A 21,024-nucleotide genomic window follows, 5' to 3' on the forward strand; every position below is an offset into this window, starting at 1 on the left:
TACAGATTGAATAATAAACAAATATTTTTGAGTTCCTGTTAGTTAAGTGACAAACTGGGCAGATTCTGGGAAAAAGCGATGAACAAGACATGCCCCTTCTCCTCTTCTTTGATGGATCTTATATTCTGAATGTTAACAGTCGAATGAGCCTGTTTGGTTCTCCTTAAAAGTTTGTGTTAGGCGAGACCTAACCATGGCAGATTAAAAGGACAGGCGAGGAGCTTGGGAAGTCCTGTGCTGAGGCACCAAGCGGTGATTAGCAATGTAATGTTAGATGAACTATGTAACCCTCAAAGACAAAAACCTGTTGTGTTAATTAATAGTATTGCCATAAATTAGGAATATCCTGAGTAACTATTTTATAATACGTAAAACTTCACATATTAGGAAAAGGCTTATCGGTTAAAGAAAAATGTTTTAACTATAGAATGCTTTTATTTTATTTATTTATTTATTTATTTATTTATTTATTTATTTATTTATTTTAATCCTCACCCAAGGGTATTTTTCCACTGATATTTTTAGATAGGGTGGGAAAGAGGGAGGGAGGGAGGGAGGGAGGGAGAGAGAGAGAGAGAAAGAGAGAGAAACATGGATGTGAGAGAGACACATCAATTGCTTGCCTCCCACACAACTCCAACCAGGGAGGGGATTGAACCCAGGTGTATGCCCTTGACCGGGAATTGAACCCATGACTCTTTGGTCTGTGGGCCAGTGCTCTAACTGCTGAGCCACACTGGCCAGGGCTAGAAGAGTTTAAAATACTAAATGGAATAGTTCCAAGAGGGTTGGTTTAATAAATATAGTTTTTCTGCAGTTGACATCTATAAATGATGTCAAATTATATGAAATACTTTAAAAATTAGATTAAATATTCATCCCAATTGTATTTATATACTTTAGTTTTTACTTAGTAGTAGTTTTTGTTTTCACATGTTTTGCAAAGACATAGTTTCTCACATACAGTGCAAATTTCCAGAAATTCCAAATCAATTCTTACTTAGTAAAACTCCAGTTTGTGAGATTTGACTCTACATGAAACCATCAACCTACTCATTTCTTCAGGACCATTTCTTCTACCAGACAAAATATGAAACCTGAAACAAGCAAATTGTAATGCCATATCATTAAATATTTGCCATGTTTCTTACCAGATTGGAGCACAACAGATGTGTCCAAATTTTTGGTGGTTTTATCTAGGTGAAAGGTGAATATAATTATAATAAAGAAAAATTTATTATGCCCTTATGTTGTTATTGAAGATATTTTTAATGCCTAGCCCTGCTCTTTTAGATGACCAAGTTACACATTTTAGTCATTTAAATTCTCTATTTATAGTCAAAGTTATCTTTGTCTTACAGCTAATATCTCGATATCTAATGACACCACATTGGCTCCAGAGGGTTTGCCAACTATGTCTTCAACCGACACGGTAAGTGACTTAATATTTCAAAGCACTTGCACACTTACACATTGTATAGTCTATTATATTCATAATGTGATGTCTCCTACCATTCAGCCGCCCTAGCCTGGACACGTTTAATACCCCGTGCTAGTGGGAGGACAGAAATAACACTTTCTTTGCTCTAGTTAGCTTGTTTTCCTTTCTTTCTTTCTTTCTTTCTTTCTTTCTTTCTTTCTTTCTTTCTTTCTTTCTTTCTTTCTTTCTTTCTTCTCTCTCTCTCTCTCTCTTTCTTTAACTGAAGTGAATATTTACTTCTACTATATTCTTTTTAAACCTGCTTAGGAATTTAACTGCTCTATCCAATTAATTGTCACCTTGAAGTGTTTTTGCAAGGTGAAGTGGGGGAAGCAGAGAAATGAGAGCATGGTGTCCTCTCTGTTTCTAGTTCGACGAAGGATTCTTCTGACTTCCAAATGGTACTGTGTTCTCCTCACTAAGGCTGATTGTAGCAGGACATTTCCCCTGTCACTTGGAGAAAAACTATGCCTCTGTCACATGATATCCTTTCCCATGGCAAGTGACCAAGGACCTTTAAGAGACTTGAACTAAGCTTTAAAAATGAGCTGTTTTGCATGGAAGGTCACACACTGGAAGGAGACTTTTGTGCTGGAGAAAAAGAGGAAAGTGCTGTTTCAGACTTTCAATTGTGTTCCTTCCACACTGGATATGGACTCTTACCAAAGAATATCAATCTCTCCCTTAAACGACAGAAACTATAATACCTGGTATTGATAGAGTGCCAGTCTCTCAGGAGACCAGAACACTTCTGCAGATACGATACACAACATCCCTTTCACAGATGATGTTTTCTGTCTTTCCTGGACAACTCGCACTTGACCCTGTTTCTCTCTCGTTTTTATATTCTGTGGCTCTCTTGACTTCTTAAAAAAGTTTTCTCTGACTTTCCCCAAACTTTGCCTCTTTATTTCTTCCATATTTGAGTGTGTATGTGTATGTGTGAATGACAGTATGTATATACCTTTTAAAAGCCACATTGAGAAAAGAGTTTAATTTTCAGTCTTTGAGCCAGCCAGCCTATTGCCTGAAAGGACTTGATTAAAATACAGAGAAAAATACTTTCTTCTAGACTTTAAAGAATTTTAATTAAAATCCAATAAAAATTTACAAGTGAATGTAATTAAAACCATAAGCAATAAAAATTAATAAAACACTTCCACTAACTTAAAAAGAGATTGTTTCTAACTTATTTTTTTGTAACTAATCAAAGAAAGCTTTAAAATTAATGAATTTTTGAGTCCTGTCTTTGGTCAAGTCCTGGAGAGACACCAGTAATTGGTATATAGTAATTATAGTCAGATGACACTGTAAGATTCATGGAAAACAAATGGAAGTTGTCGCTGACTTCCGGTGTGACTATGATAGAGGACATAAAGTCACAATGATGATTATAATCTAACTGCCATTTATAGAGCATCTATCAGAGACCAGGGGTTTCACATGTCTTATAATCATTATAAAACTTACTATGTAGTATAAGCATTAACACAAACTACCAGGCATGCTTATCTGCATTTGAGAATTGAGAGAAACCGCAGTTCCAGAAGGCGAGAAAACCTTTCTTACTGCAGGTCACTTAGCCATAAATTAGTAGAACAAAGATGCGAAGTGAAGTCTGGGTGGTTCCAAGACTTTTGACACTGGTAGTGCGTCATGAGGTTTCAGTGTTTGCAAACGGAAATGTTTACCCTTTCCGTCCCTAAGAACACTCTCTGTTCCAGGGCAGTGGCCCCTCAGGGGGTGTCAGTTGCACACCATAATTAAGATGTTAAGTTGCTATGTTCAGAGAAAAAAACTTAGGAAAAAATATGCACATGTGTGTATGTAATTATGAAAGATAACTTTTATTCTATTTTTCATTTCTCCTTGTCTATCCATATCAATTCCTTTATGTATCCTTTGCATAGACACACAGACATAAATACACAGACAGTATATAGGCAGATAATCTAGAAATGAGTAATATGATTTATTATCATCAGCAATAACTACCATTTATTGAGCACCCACTAAAGGCTCTTATATCATCTGTAATCTTCACAATAACTTTGTGAATTATTATGTAACGTGTATTTTATAGATGACATAGAGGTTTAGAAAGGTTAATTGACCTTCCAAGGACCATACACTTGTCTGTGGTAAAACCAGAATTTGAACTTAGAGCTTTCCAACTCCAACATTTGCCTATTTGAATTCTTTGGGGAACCATAAAAGCGTTTGATGTAGAAGACTTACACGTGCTGAGTTCTGGTGTCAGACTGCTTAGTTTCAAATGCAAGGCTCCATTACTTCACAGGCTGTGGAGCCTTCTAGTATTTATGTCCGAGATTCTACAGGGTGAGGCAAAAGTAGGTTTATAGTTGTAAATACGCAAAACACAGAGGTTATTCCTGTATCGTTATTTATTAATTATTGTATTATTTTCCACACAAACAACTATAAACCTACTTTTGCTCCACCCTGTATAAAGGTCAAATTAATAAATAGGCAGGACGTGGCACAGTGGCTGGCACATATCTCTCGATCAATGGTAGGCACTGTTATTATTCTGTTTAGATGTTATTATCACTCCAGGAGGCCATGCTGCCTCCATAGCTCAGACTGATGGAGAGAAGTTGGAAGGCCCTGCTTCTGACAGACTGCTGAGGCCTCTGTCTGCCCAGCCAGGCCAGCTCCGCTCCCTGACCATGCCTGGGACATCCAGTCATCAGCTCTTAATTTCCTTCTTTTCATTTCGGCCATAATGAGATCCTGAAAGGTGCTGTGTAAGTGGCCAGACTCCCTGTCCGAGGCCCTGAGAACATCCTGTCAGAGGAAGGAAGGCTTTCCCTTCGGCCTCATTAGCATAAGACCAGCTGTCTTCTTCCTGCTGATGGGGTGTTTTTTCAGGGAGAGAGAGCAGGGAAATCGGGGCATTGGAGCAGTTGGATAGAGATTGGAACTCTAGAATAACCAACCCTCAGGATAAAAGGACAGGTTTTCCATTATTTTCATTTATTGTTGGAATCATTGTGTCTTTAATTCTTCTCACCTTCTTCAGTTTGCCCATAGATTTCTCCTTTGGCATATTCTTTCAACTTGTAAACAAAACCCTTTAAAAGGTCGCTATGGAACTGTGAGAGCCGCCACAGTCTGTCCACATTGTGTGTCTGAACAATAAGCATTACAACCTGTTGGCCTCCACCTAGCAACTCTCAAAGGGAGAGACCAGATTTCAAAATCTAACGTCAGTCTCTTCTGAGGAGCTCATTGAATGGATCCGTTAGTATTTGTTTTTCATGTTAGATTTTTTTTTTTAATTAAATGGAGGCATGTTGTAAAATGTACAGTTCTTGCATGTTAATTGCAATGCATTTTGACAATTTTATACACTCACGTAACCACCACTCAAAACAGGATAAAGAACATCCCTTCATCCCGGAATGGCCCATGGAATGCTCCAGATCTTGTTCTACGCCCCAGCTTTCTGAGCCTTTGAGAGACTCTCCTTTTCCCAACTGCTCTGCCCCCCAGACTTCGGAGGTCAGATGCCTTAGCCCTCTTCAGTCAGAAGTGCCTGAATGCCTCCAGGGTTTTCTCTCAGCTCTCCGGCCCTGCCTCCCATCTTGGGAAAGTGGCCTTTTGCATGTGGTGTAGACTGTGTCCAAGTGGGGACTTCTCACAGCAATTGTGTCTCACCTCCAACCTTTATACACCACAGGCTCCATCTGCGCCTGGGGATCCTCAGAATTGTGGTCCTCACTGCATGCAGCTGTTAACAATTCATTAGGGATGTGGCTTATTTCTCTCTACCTCCATCTAGATTTATCTTCCACCTGCTTCTCTGCCAGGGGCAAAGCAGCCTATGAAGGTCTTGTAACATTTTTGGAATTTATTTAGGTTTCTTTGCCATCCTCATCTCTGGTGGATTTTTAAAAAAACTTATCTAGCAGTGACCGTCTCCTTCAACCTTCTATATCTTAACTAATTAGTTTTGATATTTTACAATAATACATATAATACAGAGAACTGCGGCTCTGATGTACACTGTCCATCTTAAAGTAAGATGGCAGGTTACTGCAAATGTGACTCGCCCACTGCAAGGAAAGTCCTAAATGAATACAGGTACTATTTAACCTTGAGACTTTTATTTGTAGCATTACTCTCATTTATATATATTTAAAAGGCATGCATCTTACCAGTCTATACTCAAAGAGAGCAGTGTAGAATTTTTTATTTTCATTATTATTATTATTTTTGCTTATTGTATTACCCAGGGAAGCCTATCATGTCTACATGGAAATGCTATTAATCATGGGACTAAGAAGTATTATAGTCTCATATATTCTGCTTGTCAGACATGAAAGCAAAAGTGCTTTGATTTCATAAACCTTCAGGGCAGTTCTAGGAGTTAACATTCATTTTAATAGGAAATGGAATGTCATATTTATCTTCTTGTATGTAGCATCCTTATGTTTTTTCTCATTGGGAAAGTCAAATGCAAAAACCATTCTGTCCTTAAATCTCCTTGAAGGTTACATGTTCCTACCTTTTAAAATATCATGGAAAATGTAAAATATACACCAAAGTAGAGAGACTAGTATGTGAACCCCACATACATGTCACCTAGCTTCAGAGACTGTCAACATGTTGCCCATCCTCTTGCGTATATCCCCCCACTTGTGTATTTGGAGAGGATGCTACAGTACTTTAAATTTTGAAATCAATCTTTTAGTATACATTCTACATTTAAGAGTTAGAAAGATCTCAATATAAACAGTGTCTCTAGAAAATGAGGTCCAGAAAAAATAGACTAAAATATTTTTCTATGAGATTGACCTCAGTTAAAACCCCTAGGGATTTGGTCCCATTTCCTTTACATGTTTTCTCTCACTACCCATTTTCATGGATGACCTGCTTTAACCCACCTGGTTCACTCACTGTCAGTTCCCCCACATGGTGAGCGCTCAGTGAGTTTTGAATAAAGGACTTACTGGATAAGTGAATGAAGCATTCTATGTAAGCAAGAAAACATCTTTATCATTTCATGTACATCTGTATAGCTTTCACTTCAACTGAATCTCTGTAAGAAAAGAAATACAGGCCCAGCTGGTGTGGCTCAGTGGCTGAGCATCGACCCATGCACCAAGAGGTCCAATTCCTGGTCAGGGCACATGCCCAGGTTGTGGGCCCGATCCCCAGTGGGGGGCATGCAACAGGCCGGCAGTCGATGTCCTCTCTTATTGATGTTTCTCTCTCTCCCTCTCCCTTCCTCTTTCTCTAAAATCAATAAAGAAAAAAAAATTAAAAAAAACAAAAACAAAAACAAAGAAAAGCAATACAAGAAATTTCCTGTTGGAATTGTTTTAATGCTGCTTATCTCTCTGGAAATTCTAGTTACAAAAAAGCATTCTGGACCTGGCTTGGTGGCTTAGTTGTTGGAAGTGTTTTCCCATACACCAAAATGTCATGGGTTTGATTCCTGGTCAGGGCACATACCTGGGTTGCAGGTTTAATCCCCCACTGGGGCCCGTACTGGAAACAACCAATTGATGTTTCTCTCTCTCTCCCTCTCCCTTCTTCTCTCTCTAAAATAAAAATCAATAAAAACATAGACTCAGGTGAGAATTTTTTTTACAAAGCATTCTGCTGATGTCAAAGAGCTATGATGAAATTATGGTAAATTTTTGCTGATTTTAAAACAAAGAAATGTGTTATCTATTATGACCTCTACTCTTTAAATGTATTCTGCTAAAAACATCCATATACAGAAATTTGAAAAACAAAATGAGACATGATTAATCACCTCTCAGAAGCAAAGTCTGATAAGAGTAATTATGCAATTCAGATATTTACAGGTTGAAGCTAATAAAGAAAATATATTTCAGGGAGTGATTTAGAGTTTATTTTTTTGTTGTTAAAAAAAAAGTGTGAGCACTTTACATGTTGAACTCTATGAAAATATAGAACTCTTCCTGGTCAGAAAGTCTTCTTTTATAGGTATGATCTGTTATAAATAGATCACTCATATCAATATATCCAGAGAATTTATTGAGCCCAGCCAGTGTGGCTCAGTGGTTGAGCGTTGACCCATGTACCAAGAGGTCGCCAGTTCGATTCCTGGTCAGGGCACATGCCCAGGTTGTGGGCCCGATCCCCAGTGGGGGGCATGCAGGAGGTGGCCATTCGATGTTCTCTCTCATCAATGTTTCTAGCTCTCTCTCCCTCTCTCTAAAATCAATAAAGAAACAAAAACAATTAAAAAAAAAGAATTAATTGACTAGTAAAGGGTATTGACAGTGTATTTGGTTTGAGGTAGAACTCTTGCTTCCAAAGAACAGGAGAAATGTATCTTTCCACACTTATTTGCAAGTTATTCTCAACTCTCCTGTTAGCATAAAATATACCCCTTAGCCCTGGACCCCAGAGGACGTTCAACATCACGATGTCAGCAGATTCAGTATCTGGTGAGGACCTGCTTCCAAGTTCATAGACAGACTTCTTTTCACTGTATACTCATATGATGGAAGGGGCAAGGGAGCTCACTGGGGTCCCTTTCATAAGAACACTAATCCCATTCATGAAGGCCCCACCACCATGACCTAGCCATCTTCCAAAGGTTTCACCTCTGAATACCGTCACAGAGGCAAATATGTTTAAACATGAGTTTTAGGGGAGCCCAAATATTCAGTCAATAGCACCCCATAGTGTGGTCAGGTATGCAGGAGGGCATAACACTCCAGGTGAGGGGGCTTTTTTGAGGCTGAAAGCAGTTCTCCAGAGAAGGAGGTGGGTGTGAGCTGGTCACAGCAGGGCCCATCAGCATCTTGTAGTTTAATTCCCTGCGTTACCAACTCTAGTTATTTAGAAAAGAAACAGCTCGTTTGTGAATATGCTGGGTAGATGAGTAGTTAACCTAATAGAACTTTTGGAGCATTAACCATGGGTCCTTAGCTTGAAGCATAAGGAGCTGTTCACAACAAAAGTAAGTACTTTTGAACAACAAAGTGTTTCAGAGAGTCGCACATTTTAAGACTTAGGATATTACTCAGTTTACTCTCAGGAAGGTTGACAGGAGAGAAAGACTTAGTGGCTTGTTTCTGTTGAACCGGTGAGTGGTTGTCAGGTTGTAGCTCAAACTAGATAACAGACTGCATCGTTCTCTTTGTATTTTCAATCACTGTCGCCTCCTGGGTCCCCTCCCCTTACCTGTTATTCTGTTAACATCTCATCCAGTTTCATTCTGCAATGGTTACCTTCAAACTGTTTTCCAGAAACTTTTAGCATAATCCCTACATAGCCCATCAAGTATCAAAAGCTGCTTTTGATGTGTCAGTGGGCTCTAGAAAATGTTTAATGTTTTTCTTCTTCAGTACCATAATGCTACCTTTGACTGGGCAGTTCTGTCGAAGAAGGAGTGTTTGAAGTATGGAGGGAAGCTCGTGGGGAGCAACTGTGATTTTGTTCCCGATATCACACTCATGTCTTTCATCCTCTTCTTGGGCACCTACACCACCTCGATGGCTCTGAAAAAATTCAAAACCAGTCGTTATTTCCCAACCATGGTAAGTACCTGAGCTTTAAATAATTTTTATTTAATTTACACTGTATCAACAAGAATGCAATTTTATGTAAGGAAAAGGGCACTTGTAATTCAACCTTTCCAATATAATTTTGTGCATTTAAAAAAATTGCTTTCCAATCTTTGTCCATATGCATATAAATTTTTAAAATAACTATAGTTCAGCTTTGAAAAACCTTTCCAAGGATCTTGCTCACATAATTCTGTCATAAATTCTGACTGTCATAATTCTGACTGTACTAAAATGAAAAAGTGGAGCATATTCTATGTAAACATTCAAAAATTAAGAAAATACCTTTTACATCCATAGTGTTTGAGTGTGTAAACAAAAACTCATTTTATATTGATCAAGAATTTTGACATAGAAGTTTCTGCTCATCAGCTGTCCATTTGAGTAATTTAGTAGTTAAATTATGGGCTGTGGAAGTAAACTTAAACTGTGTTGTTAACACAAGTATTGGTATAAAATATTAGTGTTATCTTAGCAAAACTTTCCATCCTGTAATAATGAAAGTTGTAGTATGGAAAAACAGATCATTGAGCTGAGTGGGCAGACATCCTGTCTCTCAGTAATAAACTTGGGTGAATGTAAAGTCACAATTGTGATTCTTTGAGACAGTACAAGATAAGATCAACATTTAGTTAATAGCATTTTGTGTGTGTGTGTGTGTGTGTGTGTGTGTGTGTGTTTTACCTGAAGAATAAAACTAAGATAATCCTTTGTTTCATGGTTCAATTCTTAGTGTTCAGGATGTCAATAATTCTCAGGTAATCTTGATAATACCTAATTTTTACCAGTGAACTATTCTATACTGGAGCTTCACGAAAACTTTCCTCTTATATTTTGTGTACAAGGAGTGGGTTAACTTTAAAGACACGAGATACAGCTGATGAAGTTCCCTTTTTCAATATCTAGTAAATGCAACTTAAAATTAGTATATTATTTTCACCTAGGAAATATTTTGACTCTCTGATTCTTATAAAATCGAAAATAAGGGAAGGGTTGATCATTGTCTTGTCTGAACTGCTGTGACAGAATGCTGTAGACTGGGTGGCTTATACACAACAGAAATCTATTTCTCAGTCTGGAGGCAGGGAAGTCCAAGGTCAGGAGCTGTCCTGATTGGGGAGGCCCTCTTCCTGGTTCTCTGTCATCACCTTTTTTAGTGTCTTCATGTGGCAGAAGGGCTAGGAATCTCTTTGGGGTTTCTTTTGTAAAAACATTGATCTCATTCATAAAGTCTTCACCCTTATGACCTAAGCACCCTTCTAAGGCTCTGCCTCCTACTACCATCTTCTTTGGGGATTAGGATGTCCACATAGGGATTTGGGGGTGACATGCATTCAGACCATAGCAACAATGAAAGGTTTGGATTAGCTAGCCTAAGGAATGAAACATTTCCACAAAGTGAAATGTAGAAAGAAGTGTTCAACTTAGTCTGCCTAAAAGCAACATCACAAACTGGTGGTCCACAGGCAGAATTCAGCCCCCAGACATTTTTTTTTGTACACAGGAATACACACGCATATTCACACTTGCGGCCTTAGGGAATCTGTACTTTGCAGGTAGTTATTGTGCCCACAACTCTGTGTTGGCCAGGACTTGGCTATTTCACATATTCAACTGCCTATCCCAGAAGACGTTGGAGCTCGCAACACGTTCACACACGGGGATGCGTGCTTACTTGATCCACCTCTTCAATGGTGTAAGTTTCCTGCAGAACACGCTCCTGAGGAAAGGTCTTTTAGGATGATTTCTTCTTCTCTATTGAGGTGTTTCTCTTTCTTAATTGTTAATTAATTGGGCATCTTGGGACTCATCACCCACTTTCCAAAGTCTAATATTATTTAGACATAGCAGGTAGAAAAGTGAAAAATGTATGAAGCACTTTTAGCAAAATAAACTAATTTCAGCCTTAAAATGAATAGAGATTTTTTTTTCATCCTCACCCAAGGACACTTTTCCTTATTTTGTTCAGATAGAGTGGGAAGGAGAGAGAGAGAGAGAGAGACATCGATGTGAAAGGGACACATCAAGTGGTTGCCACCCACACAACCCAACCAGGGCCGGGGACAAACTACAAGTGAGGTACGTGCCCTTAGCGGGAACGGAAAGCGCGTCTCTCTGGACCGCAGGCCGACGCTCTAACCACTGAGCCAAACCGGCCAGGGCAGTTGAGACCATTTTAACTGTCTATGTAGACATCACCTTTTTCTTCCAGCAGTAATTTCAAAATCAAAAATATGTCTTCAGACTTAAAGGAATTTTGCCCTAATGAGAGTCCAGGCAGGTATTTTCTCAGCCATTGATAAATGTTCTTGAGAAAATCATGCATGTATGAAAATAGAATAATGGTAGCATTGTAGTTATAATTCTGTTCAGAAGTTTCTCAGCATAGTTGAGAACTGTATATACCAGATCGTACAATAAACAGGGAGGAGGAAACTCATGTGATCTCTAAGGATCAATGTGTGTGGGGGCTATTCCTGTTCCTTACTTACTTCACAGGTACAGCTAACTACTAACAATGCACACATAAATTCACATATACATACATGAATAATAAGAACATTTTTTTTTCTTGCTCATTTGCCAAAATATGTTTTCATTTAAGCTGTCATTTAGAAGGATGGTCTCTACAGGTAGGGACAGATAGATTTATAGATTCTTACGCTTACATATTATATTCTACAACTAAAACTTATATGCTTAAACATGATAAATTAGATAGTCCTTGATTGTTGCAACAATAATTAAGCCTGTTAGCACTTCCTCACTCACATCACATGAAACCTCTGAAATCTGAAAATGTGAAACGAAGTGACAGTGCCCTTGTCTTACAGAATATTCTCCATTAGCTTGCATAGCCTTTTCTCTTTTGTACTCTCCATTCAAAACAGTTGTATGAGTTGTAGTCAATTAAGATTGTAAACTGCTGGAAAACCTTTATACTTCTGTTTTTTAAAAATATGTTTTTATTGATTTTTTAGAGAGAGAAAGAGAGAGAGAAACATCGACGCGAGAGAAACATCCATCGGCTGCCTCCTCCACACCCCCTACTGGGGATCAAGCCCACAACTCGGGCATGTGCCCTGACTAGGAATTGAACTGGGACCTCTAAGTCCATGGGACGGCACTCAGTCCACTGAGCCACACCAGCGGGCTACACTTCTGTTTTATTCCTCACATATCAATTAGCAAAAGGTTGGATGAGGCCTAGGTACTCAATACTTGTTGACTAATGGAAACTAGTCACGTAGCGATAATTGCTGCATTTTGTGAAAAGAGCACAGATGTAGGAACCCAGAAGCCACAGATTTTAGTGCCAGCACTGCCATTGACGAACACGTGCTCTGTGATTGCTAACTGTGGACTTTAGTTACCTAGTGAGGAGGAGCTTAGCTAGATGGCAGTTACCAACCTTTAAACCTCTAGTATTCCATAATTTTTAAGAGTTTTCTGACTCCATCTCCTAAATTAAATAAATTCTGTATATTAAACTAGTGCTTATAGTAATGATCAGGGCTCACAAACTTCCAAAACTTGATTCTTACCTGCATTTTTATGCCAGATTCACTTTTGTTGCTGCTATACCAGCATCTCTCTGAGGATGATCCACAGCTGTCACGTTGAAGAGATAACATGTGGTTTTTCTTCACACCTTTGAACATGCTCATCTTCCTGTATTCCTTATCTGAGCTAATAATATCACCTGTCCTCACAGCCACCCAAGATCAAATCCTAAAATTATATTTGTTGGATCAGTCAGAGTCCCAGCAGGAAGCAAATGACACCGTCAACTTAGATCATTTGAGAGATTTAACAGAGGCATTATTCACAAAGGTGAGGTTAAGGTTAGGGGAACCACAGGGAGAGTGTAGTGTCCAGTGCTAATAGCAGTGGGGTTGTTACTATCCCTGGCCCAAAGGATGTGAAAAGAGAGTGGTTGCTGGGACCTGGAAAAAGAGAGAAGGTAGAGAGAGAGCTGTCTTGAGAGGTACTGTGACATTGGATAGAGAGATTTAGCCAGCCCAAGGCAACCTCGCTGGGATACAGAGAAGGGAATCAATACTCTGATTTCTCTTCCCTCTGATGGCCTGTCCAAGCTGCTGTGGACTAAACTCAGCTGGAATTCAGAGAGCAAGGGAGCTCATTGTAGACCACACAGGTCACCCTCCCAATGCAGAGTGCATGGTGGAAAGGTGTAGAAAATGGATCTGTTCTGATAAAAGATGGTATCCATTGCATTTGCCTCTCCATTTTTTTTTGTTTTGTTTTGTTTTGACATCAAATTAACTTCATCACAGTCCCCTTGACTATCCAGCTATAATCGCTCTCCTTTACACTTGTAATTCTGTTTCCCTAGTTCTGTTCCTCATTACTTTTTCCTAGACCAGAGTCAGTTACCCATGAAGCCACTTGCAATCCATCAGTATGAACACTTAATGAAAGAGTTTGCCTCTGCTAGCCTGGCTGTCAGGACATTAATTTGTATGTCAGTCACTTCCAGAGAGTCTCAGTGCTCAGTCAATATGGTGGAATTCCAGTACTCCATGGCCTCCCCTTTCTTGTTAGAGGGGTGCATCAGTCTGCTGTCCTACACAGTTACTGTCCCACACAGTTACTGGTCTGCAATCAGCCTCAAGTCTTTTTTTTTCTTTATTGATTTTAGAGAGAAAGTCAGAGAGAGGGAGAGAGAGACAGAAACATTGATGAAAGAGAACATCGATCAGCTGCCTCCTGCATGCCCCCCACTGGGGATGGGCCCACAACCTGGGCATGTGCCCTGGCTTGGAATCAAACTGGTGACCTCTTGGTGCATGGGTCAACGCTCAACCACTGAGCCACACCAGCCGGGCCCAGCCTCAAGTCTTCAGTTAAAGTCTTTCATATAGAAACTTCCTGTAGGAGTATCACAGAATAATCTGTGCTCATCTGTGGCAGACGGATCAGGGCATCAAACATAAAATGTTCTTCTAGAGTCCCATAGCAACAAGTGACCCCATGCATGCAACAAGAATGCCATCCTGCATATCAGGAGGAAAAATGAAAGCAGAAGCATGAAGAAAGAGCAGAATTGTGATTTGTAGAATTTGTAAAGCTATAGAGCCCTCTGAATTAGGCAAAATTATTAGTATTTTAATATGTCAAATTCAGTGTGGCCAGCTGATGCATGTAATTGGGAAAATGCCTTTTTTAAGGAAATCCTTTATGTTCTCTCTTTCCTCTTTTTAGAATAAGTAACACTTCTAACCCTCATATGAATTGATGTAATGGTAAGATTCTTTATAAATATACCTCCTAGTTGTAATAGTCATTTAAATAAATAAAACTAGTAGACTCCAGGTGACATCAACAGCTATGACACCTTCTAGGCTTTGTTTAGATAACATTTGAGCAGAATGTTCTTTGATGTCTGTATTTTTTAAAAAAAATAGTATATTGTATAATTAGCAAGTTCATTCAGTATTGAAAAAAATTATTGTAACAATCCTAGACTGTAGGGATACAAAGACAAGTTAATTCATGGGCCTAGCACATAGTCAGAACTTTATATATTTGTTGAATAAGTTAGATTTTTGGGTTTTCAAATAAGAATGCCTCATTTTGGTCCTTTTACCCCATTCATGCTTATTATTTCCTGTGGGGTCACACTTCAGTGCCTTTTTTGACTTAAGTAAGCTGACAGTGGTCTTTGAGGACTGATTTTATGGATGAGATAAAAATATAAGGCCTCAGAAACTTCATTGAAAACATAATGAGCATTTTAGTTAGGTGATGCATTTGGTTTTTATCCATGTAAAACACAAGAAAGTCTAGAATTCCACAGTTGGCGTATATTTTTGGAAAAATGATTTTTGTTTGACATTTTGGCCTATGACAATTCTGTTAAAGTTGGAGTGTTTAGTTTATAAGCAGCTCTTTATAAAAATCAGGTGACATCTCCATTCTGTTTTCTTTTTCTTTCAGAAACTCTTTTAGTGAGTGGTAAAAACTAGCAAACAAAAACAAGAAATAACGGGCATGCATTCTATGTCTAATGTTACTAATGCTCGGTGACATTTGGCTGGTTATTGCAGAGACATCAGACCACATCATACCATTGAAACTCATTCAGAAAATGACTGCTGTCAGTGATGGAGAAACAGATTTTTCAAATTCTTGTGTTATTTTGTACCAACGAAAGTAATTTTTAAAGCCAAGTCACTTGTTTTTAATTCAAAGTTCTTTTCCATATTTATTTTCTTAACAATGACAAAGGGATATTTAGTTTTAAATACAACATACTCTAGTAAACATTTCACAAAGATTACAACTTCTTCAGTTCTTATGGACATTTGACAAAAAAAAAGTTGTCAACTTAAGTTGAGCCCTAAGAAAAATAAGGTTGGGGGTACTGACTGCCCAAATCATTTTGTGAGAGCTTTAATGTTGGCACAGAGGCAGTCTATGGATAGAAGTAATTTGATGGTGCTACTTTGTTGGTCTTAAGCACTTTCAGCTTATTTGTCCATCACAGAAAAGTCACAGGATTGAAATCCATCCATTAACACAAAATGGTCTCCCACTCCATTTCCAGATTGCCTAATTCATACAAATGACTTACTATTTTTTTTTGTACCTTAATATAAATTATAAAACCATCTTTTTAAGCTTGAGAACTCTGTATTATAATGATTTGGGGGGTATATACAAGAAGACCCCATTAGAGTCAAGACATTGTGATAATTGGGCCTTAATCATTGAATTTTAGTATTACAACTTTGAATACCACCTGTCCCAACGTTGCCTCCTCATTTCTGAAAAGTGGTCATCGGTGGGCTGCTTGAATGCTTCTTGGAGCAGAAGCTTCATGTCTCCAGAGGCATTCCTGATAAAAACACAAATCTGCCTTCCTACCCTCTGTCCTCGGGCTGCCCCCGCCCCTCTGAAGCTCGCAGAACACAGTGTTTCTTTCCTATGACGCATTTCACATCTTTGAAGACAGTTTCTTCCCACCACTTTTTTGAGGCCTGCAGTCGTTTTTTATGTGATATGTGTTCAGACTCTTGTTCCTCTGGTTATACTTTTCGGGATCAACTCCAGATTTGCAGTTTCAGTTTAGAATATAGGGACCAGATGGGGTCATCGCATCTCCCATGTGACGTGACCGTTTGCTCTGGCACACACTCATTTAGTTCTTTGTTCCGCTGCTCCTTTTTACGGCAGGATGGAGGAGGAGGTCTGTGATGGCTGCTGTCTCCTCAGCATCCCTGCTGTACCCCTTCATTAGGCCTACTCCCCTCTGTCCCATGCTTGGAAAAACTTTTTTTTTTTCTGTAGATTTCTGTTGGCATGTTTTAAGCTCCACCCAGATAAATCGTCCAATTGAATTATCTTCTTTGTTCCCTAAATCTCTTTAACTTGGAACAGAAAGCATCAAAATCCTGGAGTCTAAACCAGACATTCTTTTTATTGAATTCTAATTACAGTAGGTATTATCTATTCAAAGTGTGGTGTCTTACGATTGCTGTGGTGATATCAGTGCTCATTTCTTATACAGTACGTTACAGCATTGGCTTCTAGGGGGTCAGATTTCAACATTTTCTTCGTATGGCGTGCCTTCTCATGATTGCCAACAGCACATATTTGTCTGGCGTGCTATTTTTTTTATATACAATAAATGCTTTTTTACACAGTTGTCTTTAGCATTTTCCAAGCACCACAATCATGATTGGAATTGACGTCGCAAATTAATGTTTACTGAGGACCCACCGGGTGCCTGCTGCTGTGCTGGTCTCTGTAAGAGCTCCATCCATTGGGAACGCTGCGGGGTCACTGCCTTCCCCCGGTTAATGCAGCAGCAGCTGCAGCCCTCGCGCAGTGAAACCTAATGTGCTCTGCGGCCGCACAGGAACAACTTCATTTTCCCTCTGAATTAACTAGCTTCTCACTGTGGTGTCTCTATGATTATCACTGTCTTAATAATTAATACAGTAGCATGCTTCATAAAGAATATGATGTAATAGATTTATTAGGTTATTTTTACCCAAGAACAAGAGAGCAGCTTATAGTTATTATTTTTTTATTTTTATTTTTAATTTTTTAGAGAGAGAGGAAGAAAGAAAGAGATAGAAACATCGACGTGAGAGAGAAACACTGATCGGCTGCCTCGACACAACCCCAATTGGGGGGATTGGCTGCCTCCTGCACACACACATACTCTCACATGCGCGCGCTGGATTGAGCCTGCAACCCGGGCATGTGCCCTGAGGGGAATCAAACCAGGACCTCTCAATCCATGGAAGGACGCTCAATCCACTGAACCACACTGGCCGGACTAGTTATTTGAATTTCTCCCCCAATCCTGTTAGTTTCTTCTTTGCTTCAGTAGTTTATTTAAGCTGGTTGCTTTTTATTAGATTAATTGAGATATTTTGTAATTAATTTTGCAGAGGACAGAAATACTCTGTTTTCTTTTTATACTTAAAAAAAATGGTAAACAAAAATAGAAGAGCTCAAAACCAGTCTGGTATAAAAGAATCATAGTTGAATGAGGTAAACTTCCCTTTACCTCATTCATGCGTGGAGATAGGAATTATCATATGTTGTAGCACCAAACATTTTTAATGGCAAGCCTTTGCAATATATGAGTTATCTATTTTTTAAAAGTTCCTTTATCTTCTATTTTTCTATTACAGTTGACATTTAATATTATATTAGTTTTAAATGTATAGCATAGTGGTTATAAATGTGTATAACTTACAGAGTGATCCCCCCAATAAGTCTAGTTCCACTTGGCAGCATGAGTAGTTATTACAATATTTATCCCTTATGCTGTACTTTACATCTGAGTTACTACTTTGTAGCTGCCAAATTGTTCTTCTCAATCCCTTCACCTTTCCACCCAACCTCCCAGCCCCTCTCCCCTCTGGCAACCATCAGTTCATTCTCTGTATCTATAAGTTTGTTTCTGTTTTGATTGTTCGCTTATTTTGTTATTTAGATTCCACATATATGTGAAATCATATGATATTTGTCTTTTTCTCTCTGACTTATTTCACTTAGCATAATACCATCTAGGCCCATGCATGTTGTTGAAATGCTAAGATTTCATTCCCTTTTATGGCCGAGCAATATGAGTAATATTTCATTGTATATATGTATCACATTTTTCCCCCTAATCATTTATCGATGGACACTTAGGTTGTTTCCAGATCTTGGCTATTGTATATGAAATATCCTTCTTTTGTCTGTTATACCCGTTGTTTTAAAGTCTATTTTTTTCTGATATAAGTATTGCTACCCCATCTTTTAAAAAAATTTCCATTTGCATGAAATATCTTTTTTCATTCCTTTATTTTCAATCTGTGTGTGTCTTGGTTTTAAATTTTTTTATTGTTGAAAGTATTACAGATATCCCCCCTTTACCCCTTCACCCCACTCCCAGCACCACTACCCCTGGCCTTCACCACACTATTGTCTGTGTCCATGGGTTATGCAAATATGATATAAGTTATTTGGTTAGTCTCTTCCTACCCACCCCTTCCCTCTGAGATTCTTTAGTCTGCTCTATGCTTCCATGTCTCTGGATCTATTTTGTTCATCAATTTATTTTGTTCATTAGATTCCACATATAAGTGAGATCATGTGGTATTTGTCTTTCTCTGACTAACTCATTTAGCTTAGCATAATACTCTCCAGGTATTACGCTGTCTCAAAGGGTAAGAGATCCTTCTTTTTTTTTTACAGCTGCATAGTATTCCTGGGTAAATTACTGGGTAAATTAAAAGTACATTACTGGGTAAATGTACCATGGCTTTTTTATTCACTCATCTACTGATGGGCACTTGGGCTGTGTCCAGATCTTAGCAATTGTTAGTAGTGCTGCTATGAACATAGGGGCACATATATTCTTTCTGATTGGTGTTTCAAGAGTCTTAGGATATATTCCTAGAAGTAGGATCACTGGGTCAAATGGCAGTTCCATTTTTAATTTTTTGAGGAAACTCCATACTGTTTTCTATAGTGGCTGCACCAGTCTGCATTCCCACCAGCAGTGTATTAGGGTACCCTTTTCTCCACATCCTCACCAGCACTTGTTGTTTGTTGATTTGTTGTTGACAGCCATTCTGGCAGGTGTGAGGTGATACCTCATTGACATTTTAATTTGCATTTTTCTGATGATTAGTGATGTTGAGCATTTTTCATATATTTTTTGGCTGTCTGTATGTCCTTTTTGAAGAAGTGTCTATGCTCAATTAGTATTTGACAAAGGAGGCAAGAGCATACAATGGAGTAAAGACAGCCTCTTCAATAAATGGTGTTAGGAAAATTGAAAAGGTACATGCAAACAAATGAAACTACACCACCAACTTACACTATACTCAAGAATAAATTCAAAATGGATAAAAGAGTTAAATGTAAGTCGTGAAACCATAAAAATCCTAAAAGAAACCATAGGCAGCAAAATCTCAGACATCTCATGTAGCAGAATTTTCACTGATAAATTGCTTAGGGTAAGAGAAACAATGGAAAAAATAAACAAATAGGATTACAGCAAAATAAAAAGCTCTGTACAGCAAAAGAAACCAATAAACTGAAAGGCAATCCTACTGTATGGGAGAACATATTTGCCAATGATACCACTGATAAGGAGTTAAAAATATATAAAGCACTCATGCAATTTAACAAAGATGAACAGTGGAATTAAAAAATGATCAAAGGACCTGTGTGTGTGTCTTTCGATCTGAAGTGAGTTTCTTTTTTTATTTATTATTATTATTATTTTTTATCCTCACCTGAGGACATTTTTCTACTTTTTGTTCAGGTAGAGTGGGAGGGAGAGAGAGGAACAGAGAGAGAGAGAGAGACATCGATATGAAAGGAACACATCGAGTAGCTGCCACCCACATGACCGACCAGGGCCGGGGACAAACTGCAACCGAGGTACGTGCCCTTAGCGGGAACCGAACCCGGGTCTCTCCGGACCGCAGGCCAACGCTCTAACCGCTGAGCCAAACCGGCCAGGGCTGAAGTGAGTTTCTTGTAGGCAGCATATATGTATGAGACTTGTTTTCTTCTCCATTCGGTCTATTTCTTTTGATTGGAGCACTTAATACATTTACATTTAAAGTAATTATCGATAGGTATGCAATTATTGCCATGTTATTATCCATATTTAAATTTTTTTTTTCTTCTTAAAGGAGTCCCTTTAACATATCTTGTAATAGTGGTTTTGTAGTAATGAACTCCTTTAGCTCTTTTGTGTTTGGGATGAGTTATTTTAATTTGTGTTTTTCTTAGATTGAAATAGTTTACATTCCTGGGATATGGAAGCTTGAGCCTGGAGGTACTTAGCATTTGATTGGATAGTCATCTATAAACTAGGTTGTCTGTCCAAGCTAGCTTCGAGGACTCTGAATTCACAGAATTGGGCGTGAAATCTTGTGCAAACAGGTTTTCTCATGAAAACTTTGGCACTTCTAATCATTACCAGTAACAGCTAGTGGTGAACTAGGAACTATACATTCCTAACTTAATTTCTATATATCTATATCTATAGATGCTGTTTTGTAGTGTTTGAAAGAGATCGAGTTTGATGAACATGGAAGGTAAAATAAAAAATAAAAAATAAAAAGAAAGGAAATTCACTTATGTTTCTTTTCTAAATGTGTTTGGAAATGAGAAGGGCTCAAAGAGAGCGATTCTTATTTCCTTCGGTTTCCTTGAAGCCAGACTCACAGCTTCGATCACACAGGCCTCGCGTGTATCGAGAAGCTCCGTGCACTCCGCGCTGGACACTTGGGGCACTTTCTAGTTCTGCTGTCAGTTCTGCTTCGTTCAAATTACACGTCCTTTTTGGTGTAGGGCAGGACCTGAAGAGTCTGCTGAAACAGCACCCCTGCCTGCCTTCTCTAATTAGAGGATTTAGAGTTGAATACAAAAGTGTCCTGGGAAAAATCAATTTCCTTGACTATGAAGTTTAAATGGGACCCA

At 38.6% G+C, this 21,024-nt stretch overlaps 1 protein-coding gene across 2 annotated transcripts in view; it reads left to right on the forward strand.

Annotated features, from left to right (window-relative positions):
• Positions 1-21,024, forward strand: part of SLC4A4 (solute carrier family 4 member 4) — a 345,490-nt gene that overhangs the window by 288,219 nt on the left and 36,247 nt on the right. For both annotated transcript variants that reach the window (XM_036264545.1, XM_036264537.1), the window contains 2 exons: positions 1,362-1,432; positions 8,836-9,027. In XM_036264545.1, the coding sequence (XP_036120438.1) occupies positions 1,362-1,432; positions 8,836-9,027 (263 nt within the window). The remainder of the gene's footprint in view (positions 1-1,361; positions 1,433-8,835; positions 9,028-21,024) is intronic.

The sequence above is a fragment of the Molossus molossus genome, unplaced genomic scaffold (assembly GCF_014108415.1).
Source record: "Molossus molossus isolate mMolMol1 unplaced genomic scaffold, mMolMol1.p scaffold_m16_p_1, whole genome shotgun sequence".
NCBI classification, from domain to species: Eukaryota; Metazoa; Chordata; class Mammalia; order Chiroptera; family Molossidae; genus Molossus; species Molossus molossus.